Genomic DNA, 18712 nt, shown 5'->3' on the forward strand with positions numbered 1-18712 from the left:
TAATAATGGTTATGAGAAATCGGTGTTGGTTTTTATCAAATGCTTTTCCTGCATCTATAGAGATCATGAGATTTTTCTCCTTTATCTGTTAATGTAGAGTATGACATAGGTTTCCTAATAGTAAACCATCTTGTATTTTGGGATAAACTTAACTTGCTCACGGTGGTGTCATACTGTGGAATTTGATTCACTGATATTTAGGAGAGGATTTTGCAACTCTCTCTGTAAATGAACTGACTGTAGTTTCCCTTCATTTGTCCTGACCTTGTCTAATTTTGGTATCAAAGTTGTATCAGCCTCATAGAATGATTTGAAGAAATATACCACCTTTTCTATTCTCTGGAAAAGTCCATGTCAGTTTGGAATGCTTTGTTCCTTAAAAGATTTTGTTGCTGTAAATCCTCACCCGAGGATAGGATATTTTTCCATTGATTTTTAGAGTGAGAGAGTGGAAGGGAGAGGGAAAGAAACATCGATGTGAGAGATGCATATTGATTGGCTGCCTCCCACCCGCACCCTGACCACCAGGACCAGGGATCGAGCCTGCATCTGAGATACTTGCCCTTGACTGAAATCCAACCCAGGATCCTTCAGTCCGAGGGCCGACACTCTATCCACTGAACCTAACTGGCCAGAGCTGTTCCTTAAAGGATTTATAAAACTCACAAGTAAAATTGCCTGTAGCTGTTGTTTTCCTCGGCAGAAAGATTTTAGCTTTTTTTTTCTTTTTCTTTTTCTTAAAATATATTTTTATTGATTTTTTACAAAGAGGAAGGGAGAGAGATAGCTAGAAACGTCGATGAGAGAGAAACATTGACCAGCTGCCTCTTGCACACCCCCTACCTGGGATGTGCCCACAACCAATGTACATGCCCTTGACCGGAATCAAACCTGGGACCTTTCAGTCCGCAGACCGACGCTCTACCACTGAGCCAAACCAGTTTCGGCAGATTTTAGCTTTTTCATTTTGAACATTTTCAAACATATAAGGCACATGTGTCAAACACAAGGCCCGCGGGCCAAATCCAGCCCGCCAGGCCTTGCAATGTGGCCCGCACCGCGCTGTCATCACTGCACTCCGCTGTCAGTTTATGACATTGTCAGTTTATGACTGTTCAGTAAACCATTCGGCCCGAGATTTAGGCTGGATTTTAGATTTTGGCCCCTTCTCTGATTGAGTTCGACACCCCTAATATAAGGTTTCATTATGATATTTGGGGGGTGGGGAGGGTGGAGTGTGGAAGGAAGAGGGAAAGACAGACACCAATGTGAGATACACATCAATTGGCTGCCTCCTGCAGGAGCCCGGACCAGGGCCCGCACCTGGGAGAGACCGCAACCAAGGTACATGCCCTTGACCGGATCAAACCCTGGACCCTTTGGTCCACAGGTTGACTCTCTATCCACTGAGCCAAACCGGCTAGGGCCAAACACTCAGCATTAAAGAGAATGGTATAATTAGCCTCACTTACCCATCCTTCAGCTGACGTCAATGACCAACGGTGATGCTTGTTTCATCTCTCTCCTCCACTTCACATGTGAGCGGTCCTTGTTCACGGGCCCTGGGCAGCAGCCCCTCCAGCCGGGCTCCAGCCCTGTAATGGCAGCTAATGCTTGGGCATTGGCGGAGTGCCAGGTGCTGAGCTAAATGCTATACATGGGTGACCATTTGAATCTAAAGCTTACAACCCACTTTTGGGATAGGTGTTGTCCCATTGGTATCTACTCATGGGAACAGGTTCAGAGACATTGAGTAACATGCCCAAGGCCACACAGCTTAATGGAGGAGTCAGGATTTGAACCGGTTATGTCTGACTTGAGAGGGGACATTTTGTGCGGTTACCTATCGCAATGTGACCATGAGCCAAGTCCTAGAGTCAGAGTCAGCTTCCTCGGTGCCCCTCCAGACCCATCTCTGCCCCCGTCTGGTCAGTTAGGCAACAGGATGCTCACAGACGCTCTGGTGTTTCAAGGTCCTTTCTGATGGAGGGTCCAAATCTGTCTCCCTCTGACTTCCCTGTCAGGGTCAGCCTTCTGCCCTCAGGCCCTCAGACCCAGCTCCTGACTCACTCATTCACCAGGTGTTGGCTGTGTGCCTCCGATGTGCCTGGGACAGAGCGTAAACAAGACAAAGTCGTAGCCCTGGTGGGGTTGATGTTTATTTTATTTTTAAAATATATTTTAATTTCAGAGGGGAAGGGAGAGGGAGAGAGAGATAGAAACATTAACGATGAGAGAGAATCATGGATCGGATGCTTCTTGCACGCCCCCTATTGGGGATTGAGCCCCAGGGCACGTGCCCTTGACCAGAATTGAATATGGGACCCTTCAATCTGCAGGCCGATGCTCTATCCACTGAGCCAATCTGGCTAGGACTGGAATTGATGTTTTAAAAGGAGACAGACATAAGCTCCATGTCGACAGTGGCACACACACACACACACACACACACACACCCTGTCCCCTTCTAACCTCTCTGGTTCATTCCAGATTTCCAGATTCCACAGCCTTTGGAGAAGTCCCACATGAGGCAGGTATACAAAGCACATCCATTCAGGGGCTGCCTGTGATGACCCCACAAGGCATACCCTGGCTTGTTCCTGGGGCTCGGAGTGGCCACAGGTCTGGGTAACCCCAGAACTTCCCTCTGTCCAAATCCTGGCAAAAACAGGAAAAGAAAATCCTGTTTCCAGCTGCCATCCACCACACAAGCAGGCAGTAAGACACGTCCATTCTACTGGCCGCCTACCCTCTCCCAAGGCCAGACGCCCCTGTCGCCCCTCCCCATTCCCCTCCCACCAACTAAGTCCTGCCTCTGCTTCCGCTCTCTCCTAGCCAGGGCCTCTGGGCACGTCTAACTTAAGTCCATTCGGCCTTTCTCCAGCCCAAAGCTTGCCGGCATAGTCTCACTGTGCCCAGACACACATATCTCAGTCCCTCCTCTGTTTTCAGTCCAGGCATGGCCCAAGCCCAGGAGTCAGCCCTGTTTCCTTAGCCTCCCACCCTTCCTCTGCACCTCCTCAGCCTGACACATCTCTGGCACGGGAGAATGTTTTGAGATAGCATCACAGGACACACACACACACACACACATACACTTCCTTGTACCCTGAGACACTCCCTCTTTAGTCACTGACTCAGGACCCAGTGGAACAAAAGAAGTCATTGATTTCAGGGTCATAAACAACAGATTTGGAAGAATGAATGCTCGGATACTGACACCAAGGGGAATGATGCAAAGATGAAGTGAGGGAAGACAGGAACGGCAGAAGTGTCAGAAAGGAACGGCAGAAGTGTCAGGGTGTTCCCAGGAAGAGCCTGTTGGCCTAACTGCAGCTGCAGTGTAGAAAGGAAGAGAACCAGAGAGAGGCTTGTGAGCGCCCTGATCCTGTGCCGTGTTTCTGGCTGGAACCAGGCCAAGGGCACATCCAAATGCTCAAGAGGGAGCCTGGGAGTCGGAGTGAGCAGCCTCACAGAGTCCCCGGGCCTTGGGAGGGGTCAGGGCACAGAAGGAGGCTCCCCTAGCCACCAAGAGTTAAGTGATTTAGCATCAGGAGCTGGTAGAAGGAAAACAACACTGCACTAATTTGAAAAGATATATGCATTCCTGTGTTCACTGGAGCATTGCTTGCTTATAACAGCCAACACATAGAAGCAAAAACTAGGTGTCTAGCGATAAATGAATGGGTAAAGAAGATATGGTGTGTCTTCATAATGGACTATTATGTAGCGATAAAAAAGAACGAAAGCTTGTCATTTGCAACCATATGGATAGATCTAGAGGGTATTATGCTAAGTGAGATAAGTCAGACAAAGACAAGTACCATATGATTTCACTTTAGAAGTGGCATCTAAAAAAAACAGAACAGCTCTAGCTGGTTTGGCTCAGTGGATAGAGCGTTGCATGCAGACTGAAAGGTCCCAGGTTCAATTCCGGTCAAGGGCACATGCCTGGGTTGCAGGCTCGATTCCCAGTAGGGGCGTGCAGGAGGCAGCCAATCTCATCATTGACGTTTCTCCCTCTTTCACCCTCTCCTTTCCTCTCTGAAATCAATAAAAATATTTAAAAAATAAATAAATATCTGGGAGGTGAGGGCATGTGTGTGTGGGGCAATAGTAAGATATGTACACATATAATACCTTAATAAAAAATGAAAATAAATAAATGAAATGAAAAAACAAATGAATAAACAAAACAGTAAGATCCATAGATATAGAGAACAAGCTGATGGTTGCCAAAGGGGGGCGGTTAGGGGAGTTGGGGGAGGGGCAGAAAGCAACAAGTGCAAAGGCCTTGAAGTGGCATTTTTATTTATTTTTTTATTTTGGGGGAGTGAAATATAAACTTGGGAGTATTTTATTTTTTATTTTTAAAGTTTCTTTATTGATAAGGTGTTACATATGGGTCCTTATCCCCCCATTACCTCCCCATCCGCCCCACTCATGTCCTCAACCCCTGTTGTCTGTGTCCACTGGTTAGGCCCATATGCATGCATACAAGTCCTTTGGTTGATCTCTCCCCCTCCCCCCACCCTCCCCAACCTTCCCTTGAGGTTTGATGGTCTGATCGATGTTTCTCTGTGAAGCGGCATTTTTTTTTTTTTAAATCAATCTTTATTGTTCATATTATTACAAAGGTTCCTCATTTCTTCCCCCCTCCACCAGGTTCCCACCCCACCCTCTGCCCCCTCCCCATCCCCCATTGTCCTCATCCATAGGTGCACAGTTTATGTTCAGTCTCTTCCTCCCTCCCTTTCCCCGATAGTAAATCCCTTTTCAGATAGTAAATCTGTTACTTAGCATTTTCTCATATCAATAATACCTCCACATGCCCAAGGATACACTTCACACAAAAGACATTTTCAAATAGGTCAACCAGCCTCATCCAGGCCCCACCCAAGGCACTCACAGATCAACACCCCAGCGCTATACTAACTCAACACATCCAGATCTAAGCCTTCATCACTTGATTCAGCAGACCCTCAAGTTCCCGCAAAAGTTTCCAGCCATGTCTGAGAGGCAGCCGTGGGCAGGGACAGGCGAGGAGCGAGCTGTTTCGGGCCTGGCTGCTCCGGGCCTGGCCTCTGTTGCTCTGGTTCGTTCCACAACCAGCTGCTCCGGGTCTGGTCACTGCCGCTCCCGACCTAGTTGCTCTGGACTTGGCTGTTGCTGCTACAGGCCTGGCCGCACCCGACCCGGCTGCTCTGGGCCCGGTTGCTCCGGTCCCGGCCACTCCGGGCCTGGCGAAGCGGCATTTTTTAAAAAGAGCTGGCAGGCCTGGAGTGGCTCTGCCTTCAGGATGAGGAGGCACAAGATGCAACTGAAGGGACCAGGCAGACTTCCCCTGGGTGCCACGAGGGACCAGAGGAGAGACCAGACACCCCTCCCCCAGCAGTAGCATCTAGCCTTTGTGGAGGGCTCCCAACAGGACCCTTCAGGTGAATGAATCTCATTTAAATCTCAGAACAGCCGAAACCGGTTTGGCTCAGTGGATAGAGCACATGTGTCAAACACAAGGCCCGCGGGCCAAATCCAGCCCGCCAGGCTTTGCAATGTGGCCCGCACCGCGCTGTCATCACTGCACTCCGCTGTCAGTTTATGACATTGTCAGTTTATGACTGTTCAGTAAACCATTCGGCCCGTGATTTAGGCTGGATTTTAGATTTTGGCCCCTTCTCTGATTGAGTTCGACACCCCTAGGATAGAGCGTCGGTGTGCGGACTGAAAGGTCCCGGATTCGATTCCAGTCAGGGGCATGTACATTGGATGCGGGCACATCCCCAGTGGGGGGTGTGCAAGAGGCAGCTGGTCGATGTTTCTCTCTCATCGACGTTTCTAACTCTCTATCCCTCTCAATTCCTCTCTGTGTAAAATCAATAAAATATATTTTTTTTAAAATTAAAAAAATAAATCTCAGAACCTGGTGAGGCTCTCTCCTTCCATTTTGCAGGTGAGCGAATTGAGAAGGGAAGACACTCACTCAAGGACTCCGCACAGAAGTGGCAGGGCAGGTGTTTCCCTTGCTTTAAAAAACCCGCGTCACTAAGGCCCATTGCATACAGTAGGTGCATATGTTTTGAGTGTGCAGTTCAATGAGTTTAGCAATGTTTACATCCACGTATCTATCACCACAATCAAGATATTGAACATTTCCACCCCCAAAACGCTCCGTGCCTCCTCCCAGCCAAATCCCCACACCCGTCCCATGCCCCAAGCAATCTGTGATCCGTTTTCTGATTCTATTAATTCAATTCGTCTTACCTAGAATGTCATAAAAATGGAATCATACAATATGTACTCTTTTATGTCTGGCTTCATATGTCATCTATCGTGAAGTTTCCAAAGTGTTTGCTGTTTTGTTCTGTAATTGAGATTTTAGAGTCCTTCCTACATCTGGATACCAGTCTCAAATTTGAAACATGTGTACTGCAAATAGTTTCTTCCAGTTTGTGGTTCACCTTTTCATTTAGCTAATGATGACTTTCTAAGAATAGATTTGTATTTATTTCACACTTTTAAAAATATGTCTATTGATTTCAAAGAGGAAGGAGGGAGAGAGAGAGAAACATCAATGATGAGAATCATTGATTGGCTGTCTCCTGTACGCCCCACACTGGGGATTGAGCCTGCAACTGGGCATATGCCCTTGACCAGAATTGAACCCTGGACTCCAGTCCTGTTCCAACTCAGCCTCAGGTGGAAACGTATGCACAGGTGAATGGGGTTCCTCAGCCAGAAACTGGACTTATACGGGTTGCCCACAGTTCTTACTAAATTTGACCGAGCATAAACTAAAAACAAGAGACAAACATTGAAGATGCACGAATCACACGGTTTATTTACCAGAGTCCTGGTGGTTTCAGAAGCCTAGGCAGGTCCCCTGGAGATCGGCGCCGACAGACACACACTGGACAGGAACGATGCCGGCAGTGCTTCGGCCACAGTGGAGGCTCAGAGGTTTGGCTCCCGGGCAGAGTGACAGCGTGTCGGGCAGAGCTTCACGCGGTATTTCGAACAGGAACAGGAAGGGAGCGAGAGTCACCGTCAGTGGAGGAGCATCAGGTGCCTCTAGGTCCCTTCTTTTATGGCCATTCTGGGTGTTCCCTTGTTCCTTCTGGGTGTAACCAATGGGTCTTCAGTGTGTGTTATCAGGGGTCTCACAGGCAGCATTACCTGGCACATTGCTACTTGTTTACAACTTTAGAGATTAACACATGTTAGGGCGTTCACACTTGGGGTAAACTTGTCTACAACTTTAAAGATTAGCACCTGTTAGGGCATTCACATACACTCAGGGTTACAACTTCAAAACAACTTCAAAATGGGGTTAGTTATGCTAGGTTTAAATCACATAAGGTAAACACTTCCATTTAAGTTTAAATCACACACTTATAACTATAACAAGCCCGCAGGCTGACATTCTATCCACTGAGCAAAACAGCTAGGGCTATTTCACACTTTTTTTCCTTTGATGGCTTATGCTTATGTCTTATCAAAAGAAATCTCTGCTGACCCTTAGGGCACAAATTTTTTTCTCCTGCATTTTCTTCATTAAGTTTTTTTTTGTTTGTTTGTTTGTTTTAGGTTCAAATTCCACATCTTTATTTTTATTTTTTTATTTTTTTTATTATTTTTTCTTCATTAAGTTTTATTGTTATAGTTTAATGGTTTTTGTTTTACAGTTAGGTTTAGAATCAATATTTAATTACATATAGGCTACGAAGAATCAAAGCTCATTTTTCCCCCATATGGATGTCTGGCTATCCCAGCTTTATTTGTTAAAAAGCCTACTTTTTCTTCACTTAAATTCTCTTCACTTTGTCACGAAACAATTGACTATATTATGTGTGGATTTATTTCTGGATTTTATTCTGTTCCATAGTTCTGTTTTGATATGTTTCTATTATGCTAGTATTACACTGTGTGGCCTCTGATCTCATTCTTTTTCAAAACTGTATTGGCTATTCTGGGTCCTTTGAGTTTCTCTATATATTTTAACATTAGCTTGTCAATTTCTATCAATAAAATCTACTGAGATTTTTAAAAAAAATATATTTTATTGATTTATTTTTACAGAGAGGGAGAGAGAGGGATAGAGAGTTAGAAACATCGATGAGAGAGAATCATCAATCAGCTGCCTCTTGCACACCCCCTACTGGGGATGTGCCCGCAACCAAGGTACATGCCCTTGACCGGAATCGAACCTGAGACCTTTCAGTCCGCACGCTGACACTCTATCCACTGAGCCAAACCGGTTTCAGCAAAAATGAATGTGTTTTTGACACTCTCTATACGGTGGATGAACCTTGAAGACGTTGTGAAAATAAAGGAAAACATCACTAAAAAAGGGGTCAGAAGGCCAGTAGGGGGAGCTCTCACTCAGTACCACTGTAGCTAAGGACAATAATGGTCATTTACAGACCCCAACAGAAAAGATGTACATTGCAGCTCCTACAGGAACTGCACCACCCCAGCAACTCAGGGAATGAGAACTTTCAGTTCCCTGAACGCTTCTTGCCTTTCTCCAATGGACTTTTGTTAAAACAACTCCTCCCAACTTCCTCTTTTTCTCTCCATAAAACAATGTTCCCCTCTTTTGTTTGTCAATTTGCCTATTTGCTTGTGGCTTTTGCTATAGCTTGCTTGTCCTGAATTACTATTCTTGGCACTTCCCTAGTAAACCCATTTGTGCTGGTAAAAATCCTAATGGCCCTTGGCAGAAAAGAGGTTCCCTACCCCTCCTCTAAGTCTTTTCTCAACTGATACACTTCCAGCCAGGCCTGCCCTGACCCTATTTAAAATGGCAACCTACCTGCCCATCTCCTTCCCCTTGTGCATTCTTTTTGGTTTCCCCACTTACCTCTCTTTAATATACTGAATAATTTACTTTATTTTATAGTTACTGTTTGTTACATACATCTTTTTCCTCCCAACCTCAAGAATGTAAGCTCCATGAGGGCAAGGTTCTTTACTTACTGATGCATTCCACACTCCAGGAATAGTGCCTGGCACAAGATAGGAGACAGTTAAACATTTGTGGAATGTCTGAATGAATAATGATGTGTTGTTCTTACAACACATAAACTTCATGTACAAGACAACCTAGAACTATCCTCAGTCCCCAAAAGTAGTCCCTTCACAGCCCCACCCGGACTCCCAAACCTCCCAGGCCTGACACACACACACACACACTGACACACACACACACACACACACACACACACCCCCGCCACTCACACACACACACACACACACACACACACACACACACACACACACACACCCCCCGCCACTGCGGAGCATGCGCAGTTCACGCCCATCGACACCTCCCACAGCCCCTGGGACTGAGGCCCGGCACCCCCAAAGCACAAACACAGTCACCCGCGCTGCGCCCACGTGACCGGCGTCGCACCCGGAGAGCGTCACGTGACGGACTCAGCTTTCCTCCAATCGTTGTGTACGTTGTGGAGATTCCACCCAGGACCCGGGCCGCGATGTAAAACGCCCCATTGTCCTGCCGGCCAGGCGGGCCGTCCTCCCGCCCCCAGCGGGGCAGCGGGGCCTCTCACGGGTCCTCGTCGGGAGCGGCACCGGGAAGCCCGGGCCTGTAACGCGTTCAGACCCGGAAGTGACGTCTCCCAGAGGGGCCGGAAGTGGCAGTGGAGGGAGGGAAGATGGCGGAGGTGGTGAGTCCGGTGCCCGGGGCGGGGCGGAGGGAGCCAGGGGAGGTGGGTAGAGCCCGAGGACCCCCAGTAGCCGACCCTGGCGCCGCGCTGTCTCCCCAGGGGGAGATCATCGAAGGCTGCCGCCTGCCGGTGCTGCGGCGGAACCAGGACAACGAGGATGAGTGGCGTGAGTGACGTCGGGGGGCGGGGCTAAGCGACCCGAGGGCGAGGGGCGGGAGGGAGTCAGCCGAACCCTCGGGAGGAGGAGGGACGGGAGGATTCTGGGGCGGGCGGGCCCGGTCCCCAGGAGGGCGTGGCCTGTGCGGCTCCGCGATGGGCAGGGCGGGGCTTGCAGAGGGGGTGGCTCTGGGTGCCCGGGGGCTCCCGGGTGCCGGGGCGTAGAGATCGGCTCGGGAGTGTGGTTGGGGGAGAAGGGTGGAGCCTCCTGGCCTGACCCTTCTGTGGCCCCTGTGCTGTTCGCAGCCCTGGCCGAGATCCTGAGCGTGAAGGACATCAGTGGCAGGAAGCTTTTCTACGTCCATTACATTGACTGTGAGTGGCGGGCTGGGGTAAGGAGGGGCCGCGGGGCAGAGTTGGGGGATGGTCTCTGGCACTCCTTCCTGAGCCGTCCCCACCGCTGCAGTCAACAAACGCCTGGATGAATGGGTGACCCACGAGCGGCTGGACCTGAAGAAGATTCAGTTCCCTAAGAAAGAGGCCAAGACCCCCACCAAGAACGGGCTCCCCGGGTCCCGCCCTGGCTCTCCCGAGAGAGAGGTGGTGAGTAGGTCCCCTGCTTCACCTCCTCTCCTGCCGCCGCCGCCTCTCCTCTCTCGGCTTCAGTGGTTCCTGGATGGGCTGGAGGCAGCACCCTCCCATCCTGGTTTCTGCTTGCAAAGGATGGGGCCCAAATCGCAGATGTAGCTTCCAGAGTCCAAAGGCTATTCCTGTGTCCTTGAGAGGGTGGGGTTTGATGATTCCATGCCGAGGGGCCCCCCACTGCCCTGTCCCATCCCACCACCATCCCCACCCCAGAGGAAGACCCTGGACCTATCTCTACAGCCGGCCTCCGCACAGGCCAGCGGGAAGACCTTGCCAATCCCGGTCCAGATCACGCTCCGCTTCAACCTGCCTAAGGAGCGGGAGGCCATTCCCGGCGGCGAGCCCGACCAGCCGCTCTCCTCCAGCTCCTGTCTGCAGCCCAACCACCGCTCCACGGTACCCTCAGCAATTCCAGGGACCTTGCTTTCCTCTCAGGTCCCCCCTTCTCTACCCTCTGACCCACCTTTCTTGGTTTCTCTCTGCAGAAACGAAAGGTGGAGGTGGTTTCACCAGCAACTCCAGTGCCCAGTGAGACAGCCCCCGCCTCAGTTTTCCCCCAGGTGAGCCCTCCAGACCGCCTTTCCTTCCCTTCCTTCCTCTGCCTTCTGGGAGCCCCTTTCAAACGCATCTCACAGCCACTGCTGTTCCTGTCATCTCACCTACAGAATGGGTCAGCCCGCAGGGCGGTGGCAGCTCAGCCAGGACGGAAGCGAAAATCCAATTGCTTGGGCACTGATGAGGTGGGTCTCGGGAAGAGGGAGGCTGAGTAAAGAGGAAGGGACATAGACAGGTGGAGTTTAGTGGGTAGTTTAAAAATAAACCAGTGGTCTTGGTTTCTTTATCTGGAGAGTGGGGGTTATGTAGTATAGCGGCCGGCAAACTCTTTAGTCAACAGAGCCAAATGTCAACAGTACAGCGATTGAAATTTCTTTTGAGAGCCGAACACCGACTTCTGCGCAGGGGCCACGAAATTTCAATCGCACCGTATGTGCACGCCCGCACGTGGTGTTTTGTGGAAGAGCCGCCCTCAAGGGGCCAAAGAGCCCCATGTGGCTCTTGAGCCGCAGTTTGCCGACCACTGATGTACCTGCTCCACAGGCTGCTGTTAGGCTTGAACAGGGAACCTGGGGGCGGGGGGCAGCTGTGCGCTGTGGTCTCCTGTAACCCAGGGTCTTCCCCTGGCCCGGGCAGGACTCCCAGGACAGCTCAGACGGAATACCATCGGCTCCGCGCATGACGGGGAGCCTGGTGTCCGACCGGAGCCACGACGACATCGTCACCCGGATGAAGAACATCGAGTGCATCGAGCTGGGCCGCCACCGCCTCAAGCCGTGGTACTTCTCCCCGTACCCACAGGAGCTCACCACCCTGCCCGTCCTCTACCTCTGCGAGTTCTGCCTCAAGTATGGCCGCAGCCTCAAGTGTCTGCAGCGGCACTTGGTATGAAGGGGCCAGGTACCGCCCTACACCACCCCCATCCTTCGCTGCCCTGACCCGCCTCTCTCCCCCAGACCAAGTGTGACCTGCGCCATCCCCCAGGCAACGAGATTTACCGCAAAGGCACCATCTCCTTCTTTGAGATCGATGGACGCAAGAATAAGGTGAGTGACTGAGGCTCGGTGCCGAGTCCTGGGAACTTGGAGTCTGGGGAAGTCAAATGCTTAGGAAAACACTGACCAGTCCAGCCAACAAGTTGGCTCACACCAGTTTTATTGAGTTCCCATCCTGCCTCTCCCTGAAGGGCAGGAGCTGAGAGATAAAAACATGACCAGGAATTAGACAGAAATCTCTGCTGAGTGCTCAGTCCACGGAGAAAACAGACACACCGATTGTCACTTTTAAAAAATATATATTTTATTGATTTTTCACAGAGAGGAAGGGAAAGGGATAGAGAGCTAGAAACATCGATGAGAGAGAAACATCGACCAGCTGCCTCCTGCACACCCCCCACCGGGGATGTGCCCGCAACCAAGGTACATGCTCTTGACCGGAATCGAACCCGGGACCTTTCAGTCCGCAGACTGACGCTCTACCACTGAGCCAAACCGGTTTTGGCGCCCCCCCCTCCTTTTTTTTTTTTTAATGCTCATCCGAGTCCATATTTTTTCCATTGATTTTTAGAGAGAAGAGAGGGAAAGACAGAAATATCGATGTGAGAGAAACACATTTGATTGGTTGCCTCCTGCACACATGCCGACCGGGGCCTGGGTCAGGGTGGAGCCTGCAACTGAGGTACGTGCCCTTGACCAGAATTGAACCCGACGCTCTATCCACTGAGCCAAGCCGACCAGGGCCCAATGGCCACTTTAGATCTCCCAGGGCGTTAGGTGTCCTGAAGCAGAGGGTGAGTTATTAGGACCCAAAGGAGGCAGTACCAAAGCTTCCCAGAAGAGGTGACTTTTGAGCCTTGACGTGAAGGACGAGGTGGTAAGGGACCCCCAAGCTGTGGGGTTCTGAGGGGCAGGCACGTGAGGGTAGGTGCGAAGGGGAGGATGAGGGGAAGCTGTTACAGGGACAGCGCTCCGGAGGTGGGAGTGAGGCAGGTGGGAGAGTTGGGGACACCGTAAGAGTAAAGCTTCCAGCTGCTTTAGTCTGGTTGTGGGGAGGAAGGGGTAACCTGGAGGCACCGCTGAGAGACCCCCGTTCCTGGGCCCAGAAGGTGGTGAGGGAGGCAGGCACCTTGCCTGGCAGCGGAGAGCTCTGGCTTGGGTGCGGGGAGCTTGAGAGGAAGAGCCGCTTTACCTCTGTTCTGTGTTAAGGGTGAACATGGCATCCCGGTGGCAGTGCCCAGCACGTAGCTAAGAGCCATGACTGAAGCACGGGATAATTATGTGCAGAGTAATAAGTTTTTTGGGCAGGGGGCTCCTAAGGCTGTTTTTTAAGTTCTAGAATGCCTTACCTCAGTTTAGACTGAATCAGTTCCCAAGAGGTGTGACTGTAGGCAAAAGAGTTGTCTTTTTGACAGCCAGACTCCTGTCACATGGGCAGGGCTTCTCTCATCAGCCTCGTCAGCCTTCCTGGGTGCGCGTCAGCCTATTGGCTGCCGACGACAGCACAGGGCGGTGCGGTCCCCGGGGCTGATCCATGGGCTTCTCCACACTGCAGAGTGGCCCTGCCCGATGGAATCAGGCCTCAGGGAGGAAGGCGTGCCACCCGTCAGCCTGGGCCACAGAGCAGCCCCGGGGGACTGTCCCGGCGGCCGTGCTGGGATCGGGGCCGGAGCCCTGACAGGCCTTTCCCTTCACAGAGCTACTCCCAGAACCTGTGTCTCCTGGCCAAGTGCTTCCTGGACCACAAGACCTTGTACTACGACACCGACCCTTTCCTCTTCTACGTCATGACGGAGTACGACTGCAAGGGCTTCCACATCGTGGGCTACTTCTCCAAGGTGAGCGCCGCCGCCCCCAGCCGCCCACCCCCAGCCGCCCGCCCGGGCCGGCCCCGCCCTCACACCCCTCCGTTCCCCAGGAGAAGGAGTCCACAGAGGACTACAACGTGGCCTGCATCCTGACCCTGCCTCCCTACCAGCGCCGGGGCTACGGCAAGCTGCTGATTGAGTTCAGTGAGTACCTCTGCTCACGGCCGGGGCTGGGCCAGGGCTCCCATCACATAGGCCGTGGTTCTCAGCCCGGCACCTCGGCCAGAAATCAAGATGGGACTCTTCCAAGATTCTTTCACTCTCAGGTTCACTGCCACAGTCAGCTGGGGTGGCACCTCAGGACAAGGTTCTCACCCCTCACTGCTCCTTGACCGAGGCTCTAAGCATCACCCACCTCTCCCCAAATTTGAGTCACATCCTGCCCAGGGCCATGGGCTGAAGCCGAGTGAGCCACTGCTCATCCCTCTGCCTCTGTGTTGTCCTGCAAGTTCCGGGATGAGGACCAGCTGTTTTCGGAGCTTGGTAGACAGATGTTCAAAGTGCTGCTCATTCAGCAGAGGTGGAAACTGGTTGCATGGTTATGGCCCTGTCCAGTGTCTTAAGCCCAGAAGGGACTCTGCCCTCATCCCTCGTGAACTCTTCAGTGTCCCCTCCGATCCCAGGTCTCTCTGCTGCCCAGCCTCCCTCTCCCGTTCTGTTCACTCGCCATTCACTGAGCTAGCCAAGCTCCGAGCTGGAAGGCGGGGAGGGGGCCTTAGCTGTTCGGGAAACCAGGCTGGACTTGACCAGGTCGTGGCCCGCTTGGGAAATGTCATTGGTAGAAAGAAGCTGCGAAGGGACCCCATCTTTAGAAGCCCTCAGCCTGGTAACAGGTGATGCTTAACGAAGCCTCAATGGAGAGGGGTGCAGGCAGGGCTACCAAGGAGGGGCGCTCAGTTTGGCAGTCAGGGTGGGAGGGTGTGAGGCCAGTGTGGTGTCCAGTGGATCTGTCAGGACTTGACACGCACCATGACCCAGCAAGGTTAAGTAGGAGCCGTGTGTGTGGCGTCCTCCATGCTTTCTCTCCAAACACGACCCTCTCTGCCCTCCACACCGGCTTCCTTGGTGGAAGTCGGGAGGTTGGGCAAGAGGGCCAGACTGGCTGACAAAGATGAACCGAGAGCAGGGAAGCAGAACGGGCTGTGGTGCAACACAGAGCGCTTATGACTGAGGATGAGGAAGGGTGGAGAATCCCAGGGCGATGAAGACTGCCCAAGAGACGTGAGGCCATGCAGGGCTTTGCAGGTCTGATTCTCACCAGGAACCGCCAGTGCCAGCTCAGCAGGCCAGAGGGCAGGGCAGTCGAGTGGGAGGGAGCTTCGAGAGGGAGGACTGTCTTCCCTGATTGGGAAGCGCTTTGGTGCTCCTTGCACCCTCACAGCCACCTGGTCAGCCCAGTCTCCGAGCTGCTGCGGCTCAGGTCACAGCTCGGGAGAGCGCCTCTGGCCTGGCCCACAGGTGGGGTCTCTGCTTCCCTCCTCACACACCCAAGTACAGAGGGAGTGTGGAGCGACACAGGGAAATCGGAGACTTCTTTCTAGAAGCCGTTTTCTCTGCTTCCCCGCACTCCACCTCTAAACTCTTACCCTAACCCCACCACCCTCCCAGCTGGTTGTAGCCACTTAGTGCCTCCAGTACCCGCCACTGTGCTTGGCACACAGGTCATTGTCCTTCATGAGGAAACAGGCAGAGCAGACAAGCCCCCCCCCTGTCCCAGACCACCCCACAGCAGGGCCTGAATGGGAAGCGGGCGTTCTGCCTCAGCGTGGTTACATGAAGCCGTGGCCCTGTGCTCATGCCCTCCCTCCCCGATGCTTTAGGTTATGAGCTCTCCAAAGTGGAAGGGAAGACGGGGACCCCTGAGAAGCCCCTCTCGGACCTTGGCCTCCTGTCCTACCGAAGCTACTGGTCCCAGACCATCCTGGAGATCCTGATGGGACTGAAGTCTGAGAGCGGGGAGAGGCCACAGATCACCATCAAGTGAGCCTGGCCCACCTACGGGGGTGCATGGCCTGGCCGGGTGCTCCCAGACTCTCTCCCCCTGAGCTCCCGGGGCAGAGAGGGCCCGGGACCTGACCTTTGTCCTCCCGCAGCGAGATCAGCGAGATCACCAGCATCAAGAAGGAGGACGTCATCTCCACCCTCCAGTACCTCAACCTCATCAACTACTACAAGGTAGGGGCGCAGGGACAGGGCTGGAGGTGCAGAGGGCTCGCCCCGCGCTGACCGGCTGTCCCCTCCCGCCAGGGCCAGTACATCCTCACGCTCTCGGAGGACATCGTGGATGGGCACGAGCGGGCCATGCTCAAGCGCCTGCTCCGCATCGACTCCAAGTGTCTGCACTTCACTCCCAAGGACTGGAGCAAGCGGGGCAAGTGGTGACAGGCTCAGCCGTGGGAGCGCCCACAGCGCGGCAGGACGAGCTGACGGCCCCTCCCGCCCACAGGGCCCCCTGGGGGACACCAAGGGAGACAGACCAGGCTGAGGACAGTTCCACAGGAGAGGGCCGGCCTGGCAGGGGCTGGTTGGTGCCCAGCACCAAAGTGAGCTCAGGGCTCAGGCCACCTCCCCGGCCAGCTGGCTGCTGGCTGCAGGCCCGGCTTGCTGTGAACCAGGGACCAGAGGGAGCCAGGCAGACGTGTACAGTGAGAGGGGAGTGGGGCACTCTGTACAGAGGGTTGGTGGCTGTAAAAAATTTGTAAAGTAGGAGTTGGGGCTGGGGTGGGTATTGGTTACAAAATTCTGGCCTCTCGCCCCAGTACCCGTCCTGCCCCTGTATTGTCTCACACACACACACACACACAGACACACACACACACCTGTGTCCCCTTCCCCCTGTAATAAACTGTTTCTATGGGCCAGAGCCATGAAATGTTCTTGTGGGAGAAAGCAGCTCAGGTGTGGGCAAACACGGAGGCTGAGAGAGCTCATTTATTGGGGCGGTGGACTCAGTGGGTCCGAAGTGGAGAGCTGGTTTACTGGGTGACGGGATCGTTGGCTTCGTTTCCCGCTCTGGTTCTCAGTCCTGCGGCACCTGGGCATGGATCTGCAACAGGAGCCCCTTTCACCACCGGGCCTCTGAGGTGGGGGGCTGGGGGTGCAGTACTCTGGGGGGACCCTGCTCCTCAGAATGATGGCCCTTCCACGCAGGAGGAGAGGGGTGGTGGGGAGCCACACAGCCCTGGCCCAGTCTGACCTTCCACTTAGAGCCAGGCTCCAGCAGCCCTAAAGCCCAAGGCCACCGAGGGGCAGGATTCTAGGCAGCCCAGTGAATACACGGAAGCCTGGGACGCGAATGGATGGGCCTGGGAAGAAGCGGGCCGTATGTCTACTCACCGCTTCCGCGAGGCCGGGCCAGGCCAGGGCCGCACGCACTTTGGCATCCGGGCCGGGGGTGGTCTCCAGGCCCCACAGGGTGAAGCGGCTGAAACTGGCGGAGGCGCCAATGAAGCGGTCCTGGGGAGGCGCCGGCTCAGCGTGGGGCCGCCGCTCCCGCCCGCACCCCCGCACCCCCGCGGCCCCTGTGCTCACGAAGTCCCGCTCCAGCGCCTCCGGGGGCTCCACCAGCTCCTGCTCCTCACGGTCTGATCCCGCGGAGAAGCCCTGCTTCCCCGCCGGCTTCTCCTCCATCACCATCACGTAGCCCAGCAGGCCGGGCGGCACCTCCACCTCCTCGCCCCGTAGACTGCGGCCCCGAAACGACACTTGGAGTCCTGAAGGAGGTGGTCGTAGGCCTCAGTGAGGCCTGGTCCCTGCCCAGCGGGGCAGCCCCGGTGGCGGCTCTCCCGCCGCCTCCGGTGGACCACGGTTCCCAGGAGCCCTCGCGCCCGTCCTCGCCGAGGAGCGCGCGGCGCCGGCGCGGGGGCTACCGGGAGCCGTAGTCCAGCCGCGAGCGCTCACCGTCGGGACCCTGACGGATGGCCGGCGTGAAAAAGCGCTCCACGGGGGCCGGCCGGCTAACCCCGACTTCACAGGGCAGAAGGTGCAGCGTGGCAGGCGCGGCGTCGCGCAGAGTGATGCGGCACAGGTGGATGCGGTGCTTCCCCACGTCTTCCTCGTCGCCGCTGTCCATCCTCTGCCGGGTTTCCGTGGCCAGAGCTGGCGCGTAAAGTGCGCGAAGCCTGTCGGGAACCCTTGGACAGTCAGCGCAGAGCCTCCTGGGAAGCGTAGTCTTTTCTGACTTTGCAAGCCCCATCTCCCTGTTTAAGTCCCAGTTTTGTTTTTCTTCTTGAAAATTATTTCTTCTCTTTTTAAAACATTTATTGTCCATCTGGTGTGATTCAGTGGTTGAGCTTTGACCTAAGAACCAGGTCACAGTTCCATTCCCAGTGCCAGGACATTCTGGAGTTCCGGGCTCAGTCCTCAGTAGGGGGCGTGCAGGAGGTGCCCACTATGATTCTCATCATTGAAATCAATAAAATCGTTTTTTAAAAAATTATTTACTTATAAAAAATAAAATAAAATAAATTTTAAAATAAAATTATTTTAGAGAGGAAAAGAGAAAACAACAACAACGACTGGTCGCTCCACCCATTTATGCATCTATTGATTGATTCTTGTATGTGCCCTGACTCGGAATCAAACAAAACCTTGGCAACCTTGGTGTATAAGGACTATGCTCTACCAACTAACATACCGGGTCAGGGCCTTGAAAATTTTTTCAATGGTATATTTTTTATTTTGATAAAAATTTGTTTTCTATTACAGTTAGCATACGATATTAGTTTTAGGTGTAGAATGGTACATTCTTTTTTTTTAATTAAAATTATTCCAAAAATATATTTTTTATATTGATAGGGAGGTTCTT

General features: G+C 53.0%; 2 protein-coding genes across 12 annotated transcripts in view; one reads left to right on the top strand and one right to left on the bottom strand.

The window, feature by feature from the left end:
- RNASEH2C (ribonuclease H2 subunit C) overlaps nucleotides 1-18031 on the bottom strand; it is a 56063-nt gene extending 38032 nt beyond the window's left edge. For 2 of the 3 annotated variants that reach the window (XM_084893846.1, XM_084893847.1), the window contains exons 1-4: nucleotides 17806-18031; nucleotides 17437-17618; nucleotides 17242-17361; nucleotides 16908-16951 (exon numbers count right to left, since the gene is read on the bottom strand). In XM_084893846.1, the coding sequence (XP_084749972.1) occupies nucleotides 16925-16951; nucleotides 17242-17361; nucleotides 17437-17618; nucleotides 17806-17977 (501 nt within the window). In that variant the 5' untranslated portion in view covers nucleotides 17978-18031 and the 3' untranslated portion in view covers nucleotides 16908-16924. Of the gene's footprint in view, nucleotides 1-16818; nucleotides 16952-17241; nucleotides 17362-17436; nucleotides 17619-17805 lie in introns of those variants that run through there. The other variant, XM_084893845.1, reaches the window with a different exon arrangement.
- On the top strand, nucleotides 9405-16768 carry KAT5 (lysine acetyltransferase 5). Of its 9 annotated transcripts, none has more exons than XM_084893833.1 (14): nucleotides 9405-9686; nucleotides 9786-9852; nucleotides 10149-10217; nucleotides 10309-10445; nucleotides 10701-10883; nucleotides 10973-11047; nucleotides 11123-11227; nucleotides 11679-11927; nucleotides 11999-12088; nucleotides 13735-13875; nucleotides 13956-14049; nucleotides 15726-15885; nucleotides 15999-16080; nucleotides 16153-16768. In XM_084893833.1, the coding sequence occupies exons 1-14, from the start codon at nucleotides 9675-9677 to the stop codon at nucleotides 16285-16287; spliced, it is 1599 nt and encodes a 532-aa protein (XP_084749959.1). In that variant the 5' UTR covers nucleotides 9405-9674; the 3' UTR covers nucleotides 16288-16768. The 9 variants fall into 9 exon arrangements, with proteins under 9 accessions (XP_084749959.1, XP_084749957.1, XP_084749964.1 ...); XM_084893835.1 differs by having other exon boundaries at nucleotides 9406-9686; nucleotides 11153-11227; XM_084893834.1 differs by having other exon boundaries at nucleotides 9406-9686; nucleotides 10728-10883.
- Nucleotides 18032-18712: the final 681 nt, after the last annotated feature.

The sequence above is a fragment of the Pipistrellus hanaki genome (assembly GCF_964339955.1).
Source record: "Pipistrellus hanaki genome assembly, chromosome: 9".
Lineage (NCBI taxonomy): Eukaryota > Metazoa > Chordata > Mammalia > Chiroptera > Vespertilionidae > Pipistrellus > Pipistrellus hanaki.